We start from the raw sequence: 19,933 nt of genomic DNA on the forward strand, positions 1-19,933 counted from the left end.
CTAGCACTGAGATGCAGTGCCTTAGACCGCTGCGCCACTCGGGAGCCCAAATGGTGTGCCACATTCTATGTGAACTTCTTTCTGTATATTCGCTAGCTACTCCTCTCTAACACAATAGTGCTGTCAGAGTGGAATCCAATGTTGAAAAAATGGGTGAAAGGAACTTCCAGTAGAAAGGCCTGAGAAGTTTCCCAACAGCAGGGTGAGCAGGGAACCACCAGCCTGACCCAACCAACTGAGTCACAACTGGGAATAGAGAGAGGCAGGAAAGTCCCAGGCTTGTAGTATACCAGGTCCATTTTCTTTTCAAACCTGCACAAAACACGTCATCTCTTTGAGGCCTATTTCGATACATCACAGTGAAAGTTCTCTGATGAGTCAACCAGAAAATGTCATATTAGCATGGTAAATGTGGAGTTGCGTTTTAACTAACTATTGCCTCTTTTTTATGTTTTGAAAGTTATTTCAGTAGTTTCATCAACACACCCAAAGGAGCAAACCGTGGTTGGAATCATCGGACAGCCCGTCCTTCTACCCTGTGACCGTTCCACATTGGCAACTCCTAACTACCCAACAAGAACCAGAATCTATTGGCAAGATTTAACCCTCAGAGTGCTGCATGTTTTCAAAGATGGAAACGAGGAGTATGTACACCAAAACCTTTGGTACAAAAACAGGACAACAATTAACACGGATCAGTTGGCTTCTGGAAATCTGTCACTCCTGCTCAACCCAGTTAATGTCCGAGACAATCTCCTGACCTGCGACGTTATTCTAATAATCAATGACGTAAATTCTCAAGAGTGTCAAATCACTGTCAATGTAGCAGGTAGGCTATGGCTTAGAGAGATATTGTTCAATCAGGCTCATGTTGTTGGGTGGGACTGGAACATAATGGTGCTTTAGCTCATAATATAAATATATCCTGTTCTGGAAACATTTCCATTAACTATCAATGCATCTGTCTCATAATTACGCCGGTTTTGGCTTTGTCCCATTGTGCTCCCTGCAGCAAGTTACCAAAAGCCCACATTAAACTTCACAGACATGACGCTTGTGTGCACCACCCACGGAGGCTTCCCTGAACACCAGGTGACATGGAGGACCCATAACCGTACTCTGGAGCGTCACGAGGCTGTCACCAAGACTACCCAGGATCCTGGAACAGGAACCTACAACATCAGCAGCCGAGTGAATGTGACAGAGGGACAGAATATAACCTGCAGTATCTACAACCCCATCCTCAATGAGACCCAGAGTAACTTTATCGTCATACCAGCCTGTGAGTTCTACCATCCAGTGAATGTACAGAGACAGTGAGGCCTACTCACTTCAGTTACACTGCTGTAATGACAAAGATTTAAATCAGATTTAGACCAGTAGACGAGACCATTTCACCTCAACTAGAGTAGCTGCATTGCAGGATGTCTTTCAAGTGTTTCAGGTCACATGACAAATGTGTAAATATCACCATTCAGGCAGTTGTGAAAGCAAGTACAGCTCAAACTCAATGGAGCTCAGACACCGCCCCCTAGTGGATAGGCTCAGTAAACCAAAATTATTTTTGAAACACTTAGCAGCATGGCACATTAAGAATATCCAATTTAAACGAGGTGAATTAATGTCTATGTTTTGTCTTTGTCAAAACCAGGATAAGCAAACGGTATACAACTAAGGGGACATGTTAGATTAGAAGTTTCCAGGAGAGAACTAAATCACAGCATTCATGTTTTCTAGTTCATGTACAACATGGTCTTCACATTGTGTCTTTACAGCCAAAGTGGAAAACCATTTACTGAAATGGATCCTGGCGACATTTTGTCCATTGGTCGTGTTGTTGATTGCCGTCATTCTCTGTGTAAAATGTGAGTCTCATTCTTTTTCATTGTGAATTTACTTACAGTAGTAAGCTGGTGTTGTGTAACTCGTTAAGGATCAAGGTAGTGTTGTGTATTGTAAAAGTGGGCATACTGCTCTGTTACTGCAGACCCCAACCTCAGGAAGTCATGGAGGAAGATGATCCATTGCTGTCCTGAACCTGAACCTGAACCTGAAACCACTGCACAAGAAGCAGGTGAGTCGTATACTGCACAGTACTACACTGCACAAGAAGCAGGTGAGTCGTATACTGCACAGTACTACACTGCTCAAGAAGCAGGTGAGTCGTATACTGCACAGTACTACACTGCTCAAGAAGCAGGTGAGTCGTATACTGCACAGTACTACACTGCTCAAAAAAATAGGGAAGGGAACACTAAAATAACACATCCTAGATCTGAACGAATGAAATATTCTTATTAAATACTTTTTTCTTTACATAGTTGAATGTCCTGACAACAAAATCACACAAAAGTTATCAATGGGAATCAAATTTATCAACCCATGGAGGTCTGGATTTGGAGTCACACTCAAAATTAAAGTGGAAAACCACACTACAGGCTGATCCAACTTTGATTTCATGTCCTTAAAACAAGTCAAAATGAGGCTTAGTAGTGTGTGTGGCCCCCACGTGTCTGTATGACCTCCCTACAACGCCTGGGCATGCTCCTGATGAGGTGGCGGATGCTCTCCTGAGGGATCTCTTCCCAGACCTGGACTAAAGCATCCGCCAACTCCTGGACAGTCTATGGTGCAACGTGGCGTTGGTGGATGGAGCGAGACATGATGTCCCAGATGTGCTCAATTGGATTCAGGTCTGGGGAACGGGTGGGCCAGTCCATAGCATCAATGCCTTCCTCTTGCAGGAACTGCTGACACACTCCAGCCACATGAGGTTTAGCATCGTCTTGCATTAGGATGAACCCAGGGCCAACCACACCACCAGAAATGCCACCCCACACCATGACTGACCCAACGCCAAACCGGTCATGCTGGAGGATGTTGCAGGCAGCAGAACGTTCTCCACGGTGTCTCCAGACTGTCACGTGCTCAGTGTGAACCTGCTTTCATCTGTGAAGAGCACAGGGCGCCAGTGGCGAATTTGCCAATCTTGGTGTTCTCTGGCAAATGCCAAATGTCCTGCACCTGTGCACGTCGGGCCCTCATACCACCCTCATGGAGTCTGTTTCTGACCGTTTGAGCAGACACATGCACATTTGTGGCCTGCTGGAGGTCATTTTGCAGGGCTCTGGCAGTGCTCCTCCTGCTCCTCCTTGCACAAAGGTGGAGGTAGCGGTCCTGCTGCTGGGTTGTTGCCCTCCTACGGCCTCCTCCACGTCTCCTGATGTGCTGGCCTGTCTCCTGGTAGCGCCTCCATGCTCTGGCCACTACGCTGACAGACACAGCAAACCTTCTTGCCACAGCTCGCATTGACGTGCCATCCTGAATGAGCTGCACTACCGAGTCACTTGTGTGGGTTGTAGACTCCGTCTCATCTACCACTAGAGTGAAAGCACCGCCAGCATTCAAAAGTGACCAAAACATCAGCCAGGAAGCATAGGAACTGAGAAGTGGTCTGTGGTCCCCACCTGCAGAACCACTCCTTTATTGGGGGTGTCTTGCTAATTGCCTATAATTTCCACCTGTTGTCTATTCCATTTGCACAACAGCATGTGAAATTTCGCCAATCAGTGTTGCTTCCTAAGTGGACAGTTTGATTTCACAAGAAGTGTGATTGACTTGGAGTTACATTGTGTTGTTTAAGTGTTCCCTTTATATTTTTGAGCAGTGTATATATATCTGTATAACTTATAGTATATCTGTATATCTTACTGTAGTGTATCTGGTGATGGATTCTGGGTACTAACTCCTGAAATTGGGACAGGGTTAATAATCAGGTGTACTATTGAAATATTGAGTGCTTAGGGTTAGAGGGTCTACACCAGAAATGAATGGTTCATCTATTGGAGGAAGGTATATAGTGGGTGCAATTAAGCTTGGAATGTGTTGAGTGCAGGGAAAGCGATCGCCTGTGTCAGACATTGATAAGAAGAGTGAGCACTTTGGGGTAGAGGTCAATTGAAAAGAGGAAGAAGAGATATCACTAAGGTTCTGTCTAGCAACAGAGATTCATTGGCTGTTCAGATGTGTGGGAGGAGACTCAGGAGGAAGGGTTAAATATCAGTGCTTGTGTGAAATGACGTTGTATTGATCCTCTGGGATGAATAAACTTCGTGTCCGTCACGTTTTTACTCTGAAAATTTGAACCTAACACTGTATAACTACTATAGTGCATCTGTGTGACTTACTGTAGTGTACAGTTGCTTGTGAAAGTATTCACCCCCCTTGGCATTTTCCTATTTTGTTGCCTTTCCAACCTGGAATTAAAATATATTTTTTGGGAGGTTTTTGTCATTTGATTTACACAACATTCCTACCACTTTGAAGATTTAAAAATATTTTGAGGGGATGAAACAAACAAGAAATGAGACAAAAAAAACTAACTATTAATAACTCTTTTTAATAATGGATTTAATGGTGGTCCGTGGGATGTTAAAAGTTTCTGATTTTTTTTTTATAACCCAACCTTGATCTGAACTTCTCCACAACCTTGTCTCTGACCTGTTTGGAGAGCTCCTTGGCCTTCATGGGTCCGCTTGCTTGGTGGTGCCCCTTGCTTAGTGGTGTTGCAGACTCTGGGGCCTTTCAGAACAGGTGTGTATATCTATTGAGATCATGTGACAGATCATGTGACACTTAGATTGCTCACAGGTGGACTTTTATATAACTAATTATGTAACTTCTGAAGGTAATTGGTTGTACCAGATCTTATCTAGGGGCTTCATAGCACAGGGGGTGAATAGATAATACATATACACACTGTCACGCCCTGACCTTAGTTATCTTTGTTTTCTTTATTGTTTTGGTTAGGTCAGGGTGTGACGAGGGTGGTATGTGTGTTTTTGTCTTGTCTAGGGTGTTTTGTATATCTATGGGGTTTTGGTATTGTCTAGATATATGTAGGTCTATGGTGGCCCTAAATTGGTTCCCAATCAGAGACAGCTGTTTATCGTTGTCTCTGATTGGGGATCCTATTTAGGTTGCCATTTTGGTTTTGTGGGTTATTGTCTATGTGTAGTTGCCTGTGTCAGCACTCGGTTTATCATAGCGTCACGTTCGTTTTGTTAGTTTAAGTGGTCTTCGTTAATTAAAGAAGAATGCACACTGCGCCTTTGTCTCCTCCTTATGACGAATGTGACAGAATAACCAACCAAACCAGGACCAAGCAGCGTGAAAAGGATGAACAGTGCTTAATGGGGAAATGGACCTGGGAGGAGATATTAGATGGAGCAGGACCCTGGACACAGCCAGGGGGAGTATCGGCGTCCTAAGGAGGAGTTAAAGGCAGCGAAAGCGGAATGGCGATACTACGAGGAGAAATACAGGAGAATAGAGGAACGGCGACGATATGAAGGTACACTGCTAGCACGGAAGCCCGAGAGGCAGCTCCAAGATGTTTTTGGGGGGAGGCACACCAGGAGATTGGCTGAGTCAGGTAGGAGACCTGAGCCAACTTCTCGTGCTTACCGTGGGGAGCGTGTAACTGGTCAGGCACCTTGTTATGCAGAGATGCTCAAGGTGTCTCCAGTGCGCTATTCTAGCCCGGTGTGCTCTATTCCAGCTCCTCGCATTTGCCGGGCTAGAATGGGCATCCAGCCAGGACATATTGAGCCAGCTCTATGTTCTGGATCTCCAATGCATCTCCACGGTCCAGTGTATCCTGTTCCTCCTCCCCGCACTCGCCCTGAGGTGCGTGTCACCAGCCCGGTACCACCAGTACCGGCACCACGCATCAGGCCTCCAGTGTCCAGTACGCCCTGCTCCCCAACCTCGCCCTGAGGTGTGTGTCACCAGCCCGGTCCCAACAGTGCCGGCACCAGGCCTACAGTGCGCCACGGCAGTCCAGAGCGTCTGGCGACAGTACCCAGTCCAGAGCGTCTGGCGACAGTACCCAGTCCAGAGCGTCTGGCGACAGTACCCAGTCCAGAGCATCTGGCGACAGTACCCAGTCCAGAGCGTCTGGCGACAGTACCCAGTCCAGAGCGTCTGGCGACAGTACCCAGTCCAGAGCGTTTTTTGTATATCTATGGGTATTGTCTAGATATATGTAGGTCTTTGGTGGCCTGAATTGGTTCCCAATCATAGACAGCTGTTTATCGTTGTCTCTGATTGGGGATCCTACTTAGGTTGCCATTTTCCATTTTGGTTTTGTGGGTTATTGTCTATGTGTAGTTGCCGGTATCAGCACTCGGTTTATCACAGCGTCACAGTTGTTTTGTTAGTTTGCTTAAGTATTCTTTGTTAATTAAAGAAGAATGTATTCCTATCACGCTGCGCCTTGGTCTCCTCCTTATGACGAACGTAAAACACGCACAAATTATCCGTTTCACATTTTTTGAAACAAGTTATTTTTTTTTTTTTTTTCTTCATATTTTGTCTTTGTCCATTACATGAAATCCAAATAAAAATCTATTTAAGTTAAAGGTTGTAATGCAACAAAATAGGAAAAAATGCCAAGGGGTGTAAGCACTGTATATGCTGTATAACTTACTATAGTCTATGCGTATAACTTACTATAGTCTATGCTGTATAACTTACTATAGTCTATGCGTATAACTTACTATAGTCTATGCTGTATAACTTGCTATAGTCTATGTGTATAACTTACTATAGTCTATGTGTATAACTTACTATAGTCTATGCTGTATAACTTACTATAGTCTATGTGTATAACTTACTATAGTCTATGCGTATAACTTACTATAGTCTATGTGTATAACTTACTATAGTCTATGCGTATAACTTACTATAGTCTATGTGTATAACTTACTATAGTCTATGCGTATAACTTGCTATAGTCTGTGTGTATAACTTGCTATAGACTATAGTAAGTTAGACTATAGTAAGTTATACAGTTAGACTATCTGTATAACTTTCATATCTAGTCTCTGATTTGTCTTTTGCAGAAATTGCCGAATTGAATCCACAACAGTAGAAATCAAGTCCCAAGCTTCTCCAGTGGTGAGGAAGACGAGTTACTGCGTTGTTGGTCCATACGGCTGGACAACATGAGGACATTGGTACTGCCGAAATACTGAGAGCCATACTGCTACCAGTAATCTTGCATGGAAGCTGATATGTGATGCTAGTGATCTATGTCCAATATCCAGTGTTTAGGTCCAGGTGTTTATACAAAATAATTGACTTAACGTAAGGGGAGATCAAATTGAGACGCTAAGATATATGAAACACTTGAAGAAAAGAGCCAGGACACAGACACAACTGTAGACAAAAGGTGTTGTTGAACAGTGAACCTGTCACTGAACCTGCATGTGTTTGTGTTATAATGAAAGTGGTTTTGTCATAATGTGTTTTAGTATTGTCTATGTGTCCCAACATATCACAGACACACAGACAATGAAGAAAGAAACAATCGAACCTCATTCAAACTTAGACAGGTATGGATAGAGATCACAGGTGGTTGGTGGCACCTTAATTGGGGAGGACGGCCTCGTGGCAATGGCTGGAGCGAAATCAGTGGACTGGAATCAAATACATCAAACATATGGTTCCATTCGCTCCGTTCCAGACATTATTATGACATCATTATGAGCCGTCCTCCCCTCAGCAGCCTCCACTGATAGAGATTCAGGTTATTTCTGTATCTAACTTGCAGGTCTGCCGTTCATCGCGGTAGTGAATGTCATGTCTCACTGTATTTTACGGCTGAGTGAATCTTGTCTCACTGTATTTTACGGCTGAGTGAATGTCTTGTCTCACTGTATTTTATGGCTGAGTGAATTTCATGTCTCACTGTATTTTATGGCTGAGTGAATGTCATGTCTCACTGTATTTTACGGCTGAGTGAATCTTGTCTCACTGTATTTTTACGGCTGAGTGAATGTCATGTCTCACTGTATTTTATGGCTGAGTGAATGTCATGTCTCACTGTATTTTTACGGCTGAGTGAATGTCATGTCTCACTGTATTTTATGGCTGAGTGAATGTCATGTCTCACTGTATTTTACGGCTGAGTGAATGTCATGTCTCACTGTATTTTATGGCTGAGTGAATGTCTTGTCTCACTGTATTTTTATGGCTGAGTGAATGTCATGTCTCACTGTATTTTATGGCTGAGTGAATGTCTTGTCTCACTGTATTTTTATGGCTGAGTGAATGTCATGTCTCACTGTATTTTATGGCTGAGTGAATGTCATGTCTCACTGTATTTTATGGCTGAGTGAATGTCATGTCTCACTGTATTTTTATGGCTGAGTGAATCTTGTCTCATTGATGGAAGATGTTACAGTGCCTATAGAAAGTTGACACTCCCCTATGAATTTTTTTTCACATTCCGTTGCTTTACAAAGCCTGCTCGCCTCTACAGGATTGGTGGGTCCCCCTCGGAGACGGTTGAGCTAACGTAGGCTAGTGTGATTAGCATGAGGTTGTAAGTAACAAGAACATTTCCCAGGACAGATCTGATATGGGCAGAAAGGTTACATTATTGTTTTATCTAACTGCACTGTCGAATTACAAAGCCTGCTAGCTAAAAACGTTACCTCACAATGACAGATAAACGATTATAGAATATAGCTGTGAACTACAGAGCGTGGGTCGCTTGGGGGTTACCCTACGGTAGCCCCAGTTAGATCAGGCTACTCAACGTGTTTTATAGTTTTTTTATTTGTTTTGTCTTTTTTTATTTTTTTGGAGGGGTTTACAGGAACAATATATATTTCAATGAATATATTCTGTGTGTATAACATGTACCTGTGGGCTGTCAACCAAAAGGAAAAACTGAAGTAAGAAATACATAGAAATGATCATATTGATCAAGAAAATATTTTGTAGAAGTATAATTCATATTGTAAATAAACAAAACCTGCAACCCTGCATACCTATTTCTGCCCATTCCACCCACCACTTATCTCCTAAGCCCCTCCCCCCTCTACTAGCCCCCTGAACATCCAAGGTTGCTTGTCAACTGAGGATGTTTTTACACCCCCCTCCCCCCCAGAGAACCCCCTTGCCACACCACCCCTTCCACACACACCCCTTCCACATGGGCCTGAAAGCAAAGATAGTATCATGCTGAATAGCCACCACTAGTCAGCCCCCTCCCCCAGAGAACCCCCTTGCCACACCACCCCTTCCACACACACCCCTTCCACATGGGCCTGAAAGCAAAGATAGTATCATGCTGAATAGCCACCACTAGTCAGCCCCCCTCCCCCCCAATTGCTACAGTTGATAATATGTTTATGTGTTATTTAAATGATTACTTGTATTGTTTTGGTGGCAGGTAGCCTAGTGATCAGAGCAGTGGCTCGAATCCCACGAGCTGACAAGGTGAAAAACTGTCGTTCTACCCCTGAACAAGTTCACAGTTCCTAGGCCGTCATGGAAAATATGAATTTGTTCTTAACTGACTTGCCTAGTCAAATAAATTGTTAGAGGTCTGAGTTTAATATTTAAACTGTACCCTGTAATTACATCTGCAAATCTGAACATCTGACTAATAAACTTAGATATTTTTTATATTGTTGTATTTTAATGTTATATATTTTTACACTCCAGATACTAACTTATACAACGAACAACAACTTAGACACAGACAAACAATGACTACAACTCATCTGCCCAGACATGCATTCTCACACCCCCATTCCTAGTGCCTGTGTGGTCACACCCCCATTCCTAGTGCCTGTGTGGTCACACCCCCATTCCTAGTGCCTGTGTGGTCACACCCCCATTCCTAGTGCCTGTGTGGTCACACCCCCATTCCTAGTGCCTGTGTGGTCACACCCCCATTCCTAGTGCCTGTGTGGTCACACCCCCATTCCTAGTGCCTGTGTGGTCACACCCCCATTCCTAGTGCCTGGTGGTCACACCCCCATTTCTAGTGCCTGCGTGGTCACACTCCCATTCCTGGTGCCTGCGTGGTCACACTCCCATTCCTAATGCCTGCATGGTCACACCCCCATTCCTAATGCCTGCGTGGTCACACTCCCATTCCTAATGCCTGGTGGTCACACCCCCATTCCTAGTGCCTGGTGGTCACACCCCCATTCCTGGTGCCTGGTGGTCACACCCCCATTCCTAGTGCCTGTGTGGTCACACCCCCATTCCTAGTGCCTGTGTGGTCACACCCCCATTCCTAGTGCCTGTGTGGTCACACCCCCATTCCTAGTGCCTGTGTGGTCACACCCCCATTCCTAGTGCCTGTGTGGTCACACCCCCATTCCTAGTGCCTGTGTGGTCACACCCCCATTCCTAGTGCCTGGTGGTCACACCCCCATTCCTAGTGCCTGTGTGGTCACACCCCCATTCCTAGTGCCTGTGTGGTCACACCCCCATTCCTAGTGCCTGTGTGGTCACACCCCCATTCCTAGTGCCTGTGTGGTCACACCCCCATTCCTAGTGCCTGGTGGTCACACCCCCATTTCTAGTGCCTGCGTGGTCACACTCCCATTCCTGGTGCCTGCGTGGTCACACTCCCATTCCTAATGCCTGCATGGTCACACCCATTTCCTAATGCCTGCGTGGTCACACTCCCATTCCTAATGCCTGGTGGTCACACCCCCATTCCTAGTGCCTGGTGGTCACACCCCCATTCCTGGTGCCTGGTGGTCACACCCCCATTCCTAGTGCCTGCGTGGTCACACCCCCATTCCTAATGCCTGCGTGGTCACACCCCCATTCCTAATGCCTGCGTGGTCACACCCCCATTCCTAATGCCTGCGTGGCCACACTCCCATTCCTAATGCCTGCGTGGTCACACCCCCATTCCTAGTGCCTGTGTGGTCACACCCCCATTCCTAGTGCCTGGTGGTCACACCCCCATTTCTAGTGCCTGCGTGGTCACACTCCCATTCCTGGTGCCTGCGTGGTCACACTCCCATTCCTGGTGCCTGCGTGGTCACACTCCCATTCCTAGTGACTGGTGGTCACACCCCCATTCCTAATGCCTGCATGGTCACACCCCCATTCCTAATGCATGCGTGGTCACACTCCCATTCCTAATGCCTGGTGGTCACACCCCCATTCCTAGTGCCTGGTGGTCACACCCCCATTCCTGGTGCCTGGTGGTCACACTCCCATTCCTAATGCCTGCGTGGTCACACCCCCATTCCTGGTGGCTGGTGGTCACACCCCCATTCCTAATGCCCGCGTGGTCACACCTCCATTCCTGGTGCCTGCGTGGTCACGCCTCCATTCCTGGTGCCTGCGTGGTCACGCCTCCATTCCTAGTGGCTGGTGGTCACACCCCCATTCCTAATGCCTGTGTGGTCACACCCCCATTCCTAGTGGCTGGTGGTCACACCTCCATTCCTAATGCCTGGTGGTCACACCCCCATTCCTAATGCCTGAGTGGTCACATCCCCATTCCTAATGCCTGTGTGGTCACACTCCCATTCCTGGTACCTGCGTGGTCACGCCCCCATTCCTAATGCCTGCGTGGTCACACCTCCATTCCTGGTGCCTGCGTGGTCACACTCCCATTCCTGGTGCCTGCGTGGTCACACCTCCATTCCTGGTACCTGCGTGGTCACACTCCCATTCCTGGTGCCTGCGTGGTCACACCTCCATTCCTGGTACCTGCGTGGTCACGCCTCCATTCCTAATCCCTGCGTGGTCACACCCCCATTCCTAGTGCCTGGTGGTCACACCCCCATTCCTAATGCCTGCGTGGTCACACCCCCATTCCTGGTGCCTGCGTGGTCACACCCCCATTCCTGGTGCCTGCGTGGTCACACCTCCATTCCTGGTACCTGCGTGGTCACGCCTCCATTCCTAATGCCTGCGTGGTCACACCCCCATTCCTGGTGCCTGCGTGGTCACACTCCCATTCCTGGTGCCTGCGTGGTCACACCCCCATTCCTGGTGCCTGCGTGGTCACACTCCCATTCCTGGTGCCTGCGTGGTCACACTCCCATTCCTGGTGCCTGCGTGGTCACGCCCCCATTCCTAATGCCTGGTGGTCACACTCCCATTCCTAATGCCTGGTGGTCACACCCCCATTCTAGTGCCTGCGTGGTCACACCCCCATTCCTAGTGCCTGGTGGTCACACCCCCATTCCTAATGCCTGGTGGTCACACTCCCATTCCTAATGCCTGGTGGTCACACCCCCATTCTAGTGCCTGCGTGGTCACACCCCCATTCCTAGTGCCTGCGTGGTCACACCCCCATTCCTAGTGCCTGGTGGTCACACCCCCATTCCTAATGCCTGGTGGTCACACCTCCATTCCTAATGCCTGCGTGGTCACACCCCCATTCCTAATGCCTGCGTGGTCACACCCCCATTCCTAATGCCTGGTGGTCACACCCCCATTCCTAATGCCTGGTGGTCACACCCCCATTCCTAATGCCTGCGTGGTCACGCCTCCATTCCTAATGCCTGCGTGGTCACACCCCCATTCCTAATGCCTGGTGGTCACACCCCCATTCCTAATGCCTGCGTGGTCACACCCCCATTCCTAATGCCTGGTGGTCACACCCCCATTCCTAATGCCTGGTGGTCACACCCCCATTCCTAATGCCTGCGTGGTCACACCTCCATTCTAGTGCCTGCATGGTCACGCCCCCAGTCCTAATGCCTGCGTGGTCACACCCCCATTCCTAATGCCTGGTGGTCACACCCCCATTCCTAATGCCTGGTGGTCACACCTCCATTCCTAATGCCTGCGTGGTCACACCCCCATTCCTAATGCCTGGTGGTCACACCCCCATTCCTAATGCCTGCGTGGTCACGCCTCCATTCCTAATGCCTGCGTGGTCACACCCCCATTCCTAATGCCTGGTGGTCACACCCCCATTCCTAATGCCTGCGTGGTCACACCCCCATTCCTAATGCCTGGTGGTCACACCCCCATTCCTAATGCCTGGTGGTCACACCCCCATTCCTAATGCCTGCGTGGTCACACCTCCATTCTAGTGCCTGCATGGTCACGCCCCCATTCCTAATGCCTGCGTGGTCACACCCCCATTCCTAATGCCTGGTGGTCACACCCCCATTCCTAATGCCTGGTGGTCACACCCCCATTCCTAATGCCTGCGTGGTCACACCCCCATTCCTAGTGCCTGGTGGTCACACCCCCATTCCTGGTACCTGCGTGGTCACGCCTCCATCAGTGTCACACTAAGGGCCTCACATTGTTCTGTCAGACCCTCATTTGCGAGACTTTTGGGTGGTTGTTACTCTCCGTGCTAATGTTTTAACAGTATCTAATATTTCTGAGCGGGTAATCTCTGTTTATAGTGATTATTTTTTTGTCTGCTGATAGTTGCTTCAGAGTTGTTGAGTTTAAGGCTATAGGATCCGTCCAACAGTTGTTTAATTCTGAGTTACAGTGCTTATGAAATTGTCATGAATTGCGTTGTTTCTAATTACCACTTTTGTTTCTGTATCTTAAACAATGATAGCTGGTTTAGCATGTATTAATGTTGTGAGAGCTGCAAGATATTTACCAGGTTTATTTTCCATTAAGTGGTAGGCTTTATTTGAGTTTAACATGTAAGTTGTTGGGTCTCTTCAAAAAGTAAAAGATCGTATTCCTGCTTAAATCTTGTAAAGATTTTTTTTATGGACATTTTCTAAGATAGTGATTTCTTTATTTTGAAGTTCAATTTTTGAATCAAACTTAACTTTTGCAGAGCATGAGTTTATATACATGGGCTCAACTTTGATTTTAGATGTGGAGTGGACAAAAAAAAGAAGATTTAAAATAATTATATCCTGTTGAATAAACAAACAGCCTACTGGACCACTCGGAGGCAACGGCATGGTCCTTTAGCATCGTTTTGTATCATATTTAAATGATAAAACTGGGGGGGACAAAAATGCAATTTCAGAATGTGCGTCCCTGAGTTGATCATTTACCTAATGTACGATTTAAAGGCCCAAATTATGTCGGGGGTCGGCTTTTCTCTGTCCTCTATGTCTACATTTGTAATGGTAAAGGTTTGAATTGTTTTGTTTACGTATTTAATACATTTTGGGTCCATAAAATGCGCTCGGTTCATTCTCCAAATTCTGTTCTTAAGTGTATTTTCGATTGGTGTAATTAAGCATGATACTGGAGAATGATCCGATATCACTATATCATTCATTATTTAATCCAGGAAATGATTTAGTGTATTTTTGGAAAAACACATTTTGTCAATTCTTGAATAGCTTTTCTTACTTTGAGAAAAAAATGAATAGAATTTTGCAGTTGTGAATAATAATCTCCAATTATTTCTAGAAATAACATCTGTCAATCTTATTGAATGTATGATTCAGGTCACCTGCTAAAATAATATTTCCTTTCTGGATTTGATCTATTCTAAAAACAACAGGTTTACTCCTGGTGTGATATACAATGACATCAATGTGTATTTTTCACAATGTAAGGTACAATTCAACATTATAAAATGTCCTGGGATATGTCCTGGGATTATGCTGGGATATGTCCTGGGATATGTCCTGGGATTATGCTGGGATATGTCCTGGGATATGTCCTGGGATTATGCTGGGATATGTCCTGGGATATGTCCTGGGATTATGCTGGGATATGTCCTGGGATATGTCCTGGGATATGTCCTGGGATATGTCCTGGGATTATGCCGGGATATGTCCTGTGATTATGCTGGGATATGTCCTGGGATATGTCCTGGGATTATGCTGGGATTATGCTGGGATATGTCCTGGGATATGTCCTGGGATTATGCCGGGATATGTCCTGTGATTATGCTGGGATATGTCCTGGGATATGTCCTGGGATTATGCTGGGATTATGCTGGGATATGTCCTGGGATTATGCTGGGATTATGCTGGGATATGTTCTGGGATTATGCTGGGATTATGCTGGGATATGTCCTGGGATTATGCTGGGATATAAGGGGAAAATGTGGATTGTTATTTAGCAGGAGGCCTACACCTCTGCTGTTACTAGAGTTGGTGGCAGTATAGACTTCCTCAAGCCATCTCCTCTTTAAATGTTAAACTTCTAATTTGTTAAAAATGTAACTCTCCCATCCTTGCCCCCCCAAACCAAGCACCTTTACCCACCCAGGCTATCCCAACTGCCATTTTCTCCTCCTCTCTTCTTATAGTGTATGCCATTTATCACATGAATCCAAAAGCAATTTACAGTCGTGCATGCATACATTTTACATAGGGGTAACCCAAGTTGTTATTGAACCCATGACCTTTTGGCTTTACAAGCACTGTGCTCTACCAAGTGAGTCACAAAGGACCATTCTTAATTCTCAAACACATTTACACCCATCTACACATCGATTTACTCATATATTTACCTTCATTCACACACATCATATCCCCTATGCCTCCACACATCCATTCACTTCCACCCTCCTACACATATTCATATTCACCCTCTGTCACTCTCCCATTCATATGCACACACACACACACACACACACACACACACACACACACACACACACACACACACACACACACACACACACACACACACACACACACACACACAAACATCCAAAGAACAATTATTGACTTAAAAGCTATATTTCCTCTTTTATATTATTTTGTCAGCGTCCGTGTATCTCATTGGCATCGGCTAATTCTATCGTTACTTCCTAGAGAAGAACAGTTCATTGTGGAGTCTATATTGTATTGGGGGAGGAGGAAGGAATATTGTCTCAGTATACAATAAGCTGATCTTGGGCATCCAGTGGCGTGTATTCATGGATGCCAAGGGAAGCTGGTCATCCCCCAAAAAAAAATAAAAAAAAAATAACATAAAATAATGTATCTTTCGTCTCTCTGTGTTTCATAATTTTCCTTCAATTCACCAGTGTCTGAATATATATCTCACCGGAGAAAGCATCCGAACGAAACAGTGCCCCTCTGTATGTGTAGCCCATCTATCCAAGGCTTTCTGGTCAAAAATAGTATGATATTTTTGCCGCTGTTAGCATTGACTGCAAGGGAAGCCAGCGAGCATTTGGACTCCCTTGATAAAAAAAAGAGAAAAATAATAACAAATCAGCATTGATCTAAACTGAGTGAGCTCGACTGTGATTGGTCCTGGCGCACCAAAAAAAAAAGTGACAAGGGATGCCAGGAAAAACCAAATATCATTGACAGAAAAAACTTGAATTGTTGTACGAAAGAGGCCATATCGGATTCCGGAGGCCCGAAGGAAGGCTGTGAAACAGGAAGTGGAGGCTATGCTGAGGATGGGGGTTATTGAAGAGTCTCACCGTGCATATTTCAGCCTCATCGAGTTAGTGCTCAAACCGGACGGTAGCCTGCGCTTCTGTAATGATTTCTGGCGTGTGAACGACACACGCATACCCCATGCCGAGGGTGGACGAGCTCATCGACCGATTGGGAAAGGCCCGGTACATCAGCACCCTTGACCTGACCAAAGGATATTGGCAGGTACCGTTGGCAGCCTCCTGGGAGAAGACAGCATTTTCAACACCATGCGGATTGTATCAGTACCGGGTGCTCCCGTTCGGTCTCCATGGAGACCCGCCCACATTCCAGCGACTGATCAACAAAGTACTTCGACCCCACCAGCAGTACGCAGCGGCCGACAGCCAAGGTTGGGAAGAGCCCCTGACACGCCTCCAGGTGGTGCAGGACACGCTCAGACAAGCCGGGTTGACCGCGAACCCCAAGAAATGCAAACTAGCGTTCGAGGAGGTGGAGTGCCTGGGGTATTTTTTCAGACGGGGGACTGTCAAGGTTCACGCATTACGTGACTGGCCCGTTCCATGCACCAAGACATAAGTCAAGTCCTTCCTGGGACTGGCAAGATACTTGTCACGAGAACTTTCAATGCCAATGATGTTAACAATCACTATAGCTTTGACCAATTCCCCCTAGGTTGTAAAGCTAGGGTTAATAAGAATTAGGTAAAGTCCCAGATTTCTGCAAAAGGTTGGTTCTTTATTCTCTCAACTCTCACATCACTACATAGTATCACAATGGTCTAGTCACACATATTATGTATATGTATATGATTTCAGGGTGGAATCCTTTAGTCATTACTTTAAACATATAAATTCCCTTATCAATACTATAGCCAGTTGTGGTCTCCACCGGACAGATGTTTCTCTCCGGTTTTGTGATGAAACAAAGATGTGGGTGAATTTATTCTGCCACTGTGTATTTTATTGTCTCAGTCTTAGGCCTATATTTCACGGTGTCAAGGCATATGAACTAAAAGGTTATTGAGCAAACAATGAATTATCACAACACATTGGTTGTAATATGTAAGTATTTTCCTTGGCTTGGCTTCCTCAGTGATTTTACTCACACACCGCTACTGGGGGCATCACTGTACAGTATGTTGCCTATTGTGCTTATCTGTTTCTCCCGTTTCTGCCTCTTCTCTGGGCACTGGGCTGTCTTTCAACTGGAAATGTTTCCTGCAGCTTGTTCAGGGCTTCATCGGCGCTTTTGAACTCCATTCTCTGTGTTCTATTCCATACACACAGTACTGCCGGGAACTGGAGTTGAGACCTGATTTCTTTATGCTCCACTGAATGTCTGATCGGAATGAATTGCTGGCGTTTTTTCCCTCAGCCTAGCATACAGGTACTGGACGAATCTAATGGACTTGCCCCCGGGCTTTTATCTCCAGTAACTGTTACCTGTACAGTGGATCCCCAATGTACCCTCAGAATGTTGACTTTGTTCTGATAGTTCCACAGCTTATAGATTACACTGCTAGGGTATTTAGCATTATTTTGCTTGGCACCGATCCGATGGCATCGCTCCAGATCCTCCAGTGATACATCCATGCCAAGTTCCTCCAATATCAGCTTGATCACCAAGCTGGAAAGGTCCCCTTTTCACTCATCTTCCGGTAGAGACAATATTTTCATTTTTTGTTGTTGTCTCAATCTGTTTTCTACCTGATTCAGGTTCATCTTCCAAACCTTGTTGTCTTGTTTGTCCCCACGCCCACCCAGTATATGCATATTTGACTCTACTTTCCCTTCTAAGAAATCTACTTTTTTAACAACAGATGGTAACAGTTACTTTGTTGTGGTGAGCATTGACAGCTCCTCTGTTGTACAAGACAATTCATTTTATACTGGCTTCTCATGCACACACATTCATTCTAACACACGCACACAATGTCCTGCTACCCAGCCGACAAAGATTAGGGACCGTGAGAATCACTCCCTGTCCTTTCCCAAATCTCTCAGGGGCCCCTAGCCAAGGTCGGCACCGATTTATGGCGCTCCTCTTATGTTTTCCTGGGTATCCTTCAGATGTTTGTTGCTCTCATCTCCAAGTTGATCTTTGTCTTTTCCTCCAAGCCATGGCTTGTTGGGTTTGCGTGTCAGTGTGGCTTTACTCACAGATTGGTTTGCTGTTTTGTATAACCGACCTCTCACTCTCTCCCGGGTGGCTTGGGGATATATTGACCTATCGATTTTAAAGGCTTAATTTAAACTATGTTGTCTGGTTCTACATATTATCACATTTTTATGGTACAAACAGGAGCTCTTGACTATTAAACTTCTCTTCTAACCTAAAATCAGTGAAGACCTCCTCTTCTTGGGCAACAAGAGACACCATATTTCTCTCTGTACTCAACACCTCTTCCAGGGCAATAGGAGACACCATATTTCTCTCTATACTACTCAACACCTCTTCCAATAGGAGACACCATATTTCTCTCTATACTCAACACCTCTTCCAATAGGAGACACCATATTTCTCTCTGTACTCAACACCTCTTCCAATAGGAGACACCATATTTTTCTCTGTACTCAACACCTCTTCCAATAGGAGACACCATATTTCTCTCTATACTCAACACCTCTTCCAATAGGAGACACCATATTTCTCTCTGTACTCAACACCTCTTCCAGGGCAATAGGAGACACCATATTTCTCTCTATACTCAACACCTCTTCCAATAGGAGACACCATATTTCTCTCTGTACTCAACACCTCTTCCAATAGGAGACACCATATTTCTCTCTGTACGCAACACCTCTTCCAATAGGAGACACCATATTTCTCTCTATACTCAACACCTCTTCCAATAGGAGACACCATATTTCTCTCTGTACTCAACACATCTTCCAATAGGAGACACCATATTTCTCTCTATACTCAACACCTCTTCCAGGGCAATAGGAGACACCATATTTCTCTCTGTACTCAACACCTCTTCCAATAGGAGACACCATATTTCTCTCTGTACTCAACACCTCTTCCAATAGGAGACACCATATTTCTCTCTGTACTCAACACCTCTTCCAATAGGAGACACCATATTTCTCTCTATGCTCAACCAGGAGGCAGGAAATACAGTTTGTTATGGATATTCCTCCTACGTAAAATATATTTATGTGACGCATCTTCAAGTACTCCTCTATGATGGTACTGCAGTAACTAAACCGGTTCTACAACGTCAACGTACACAAACACAGGAAGTAAGCCATTTCATCCACATATCTGATTTAGGTTCAGTGTTGTTGCTACTTATCCTCACTGTTTCACTTGTGGAGGAGAGAGAGATCTTATATTTGTCATTAGTCAGTTGAAATTGACCTTAGGTCACCTGTTATTTGAGGGGATGAGGAGTTTCCATAAGGGGGTTCCAGCATCAGGTGACCCAGAGAGGGAGATGTTTGAGATGAGGAGGGGAGGAGGGGAGGGAGCTGTTTGAGATGAGGAGGGGAGGAAGGGAGGGAGCTGTTTGAGATGAGGAGGAGGGGAGGAGGGGAGGGAGCTGTTTGAGATGAGGAGGGGAAGGAGCTGTTTGAGATGAGGAGGGGAGGGAGCTGTTTGAGATGAGGAGGGGAGGAAGGGAGGAAGCTTTTTATTTATTTAAATGTTTTACCCCCCTTTTCATGGTATCCAATTGGTAGTAGTTGGGAGAGGCGAAGGTCGAGAGCCATGCGTACTCCGAAACACCACCAAGCCAAGCCGCACTGCTTCTTGACACAATGCACATCCAACCCAGAAGCACCAATGTGTCAGAGGAAACA

At 45.7% G+C, this 19,933-nt stretch overlaps 1 protein-coding gene across 1 annotated transcript in view; it reads left to right on the top strand.

Moving 5' to 3' along the window:
- Positions 1-8,835, top strand: part of LOC115117103 (CD276 antigen-like) — a 12,823-nt gene extending 3,988 nt beyond the window's left edge. Inside the window, exons 3-7 of the mRNA XM_029645565.2 lie at positions 461-829; positions 1,013-1,282; positions 1,776-1,865; positions 1,988-2,074; positions 6,906-8,835. Coding sequence (XP_029501425.1) covers positions 461-829; positions 1,013-1,282; positions 1,776-1,865; positions 1,988-2,074; positions 6,906-6,934 — 845 coding nt within the window. The 3' untranslated portion in view covers positions 6,935-8,835. The remainder of the gene's footprint in view (positions 1-460; positions 830-1,012; positions 1,283-1,775; positions 1,866-1,987; positions 2,075-6,905) is intronic.
- The last annotated feature ends 11,098 nt before the right edge of the window (positions 8,836-19,933 follow it).

Source organism: Oncorhynchus nerka, linkage group LG3, assembly GCF_034236695.1.
Source record: "Oncorhynchus nerka isolate Pitt River linkage group LG3, Oner_Uvic_2.0, whole genome shotgun sequence".
Taxonomy (NCBI): domain Eukaryota; kingdom Metazoa; phylum Chordata; class Actinopteri; order Salmoniformes; family Salmonidae; genus Oncorhynchus; species Oncorhynchus nerka.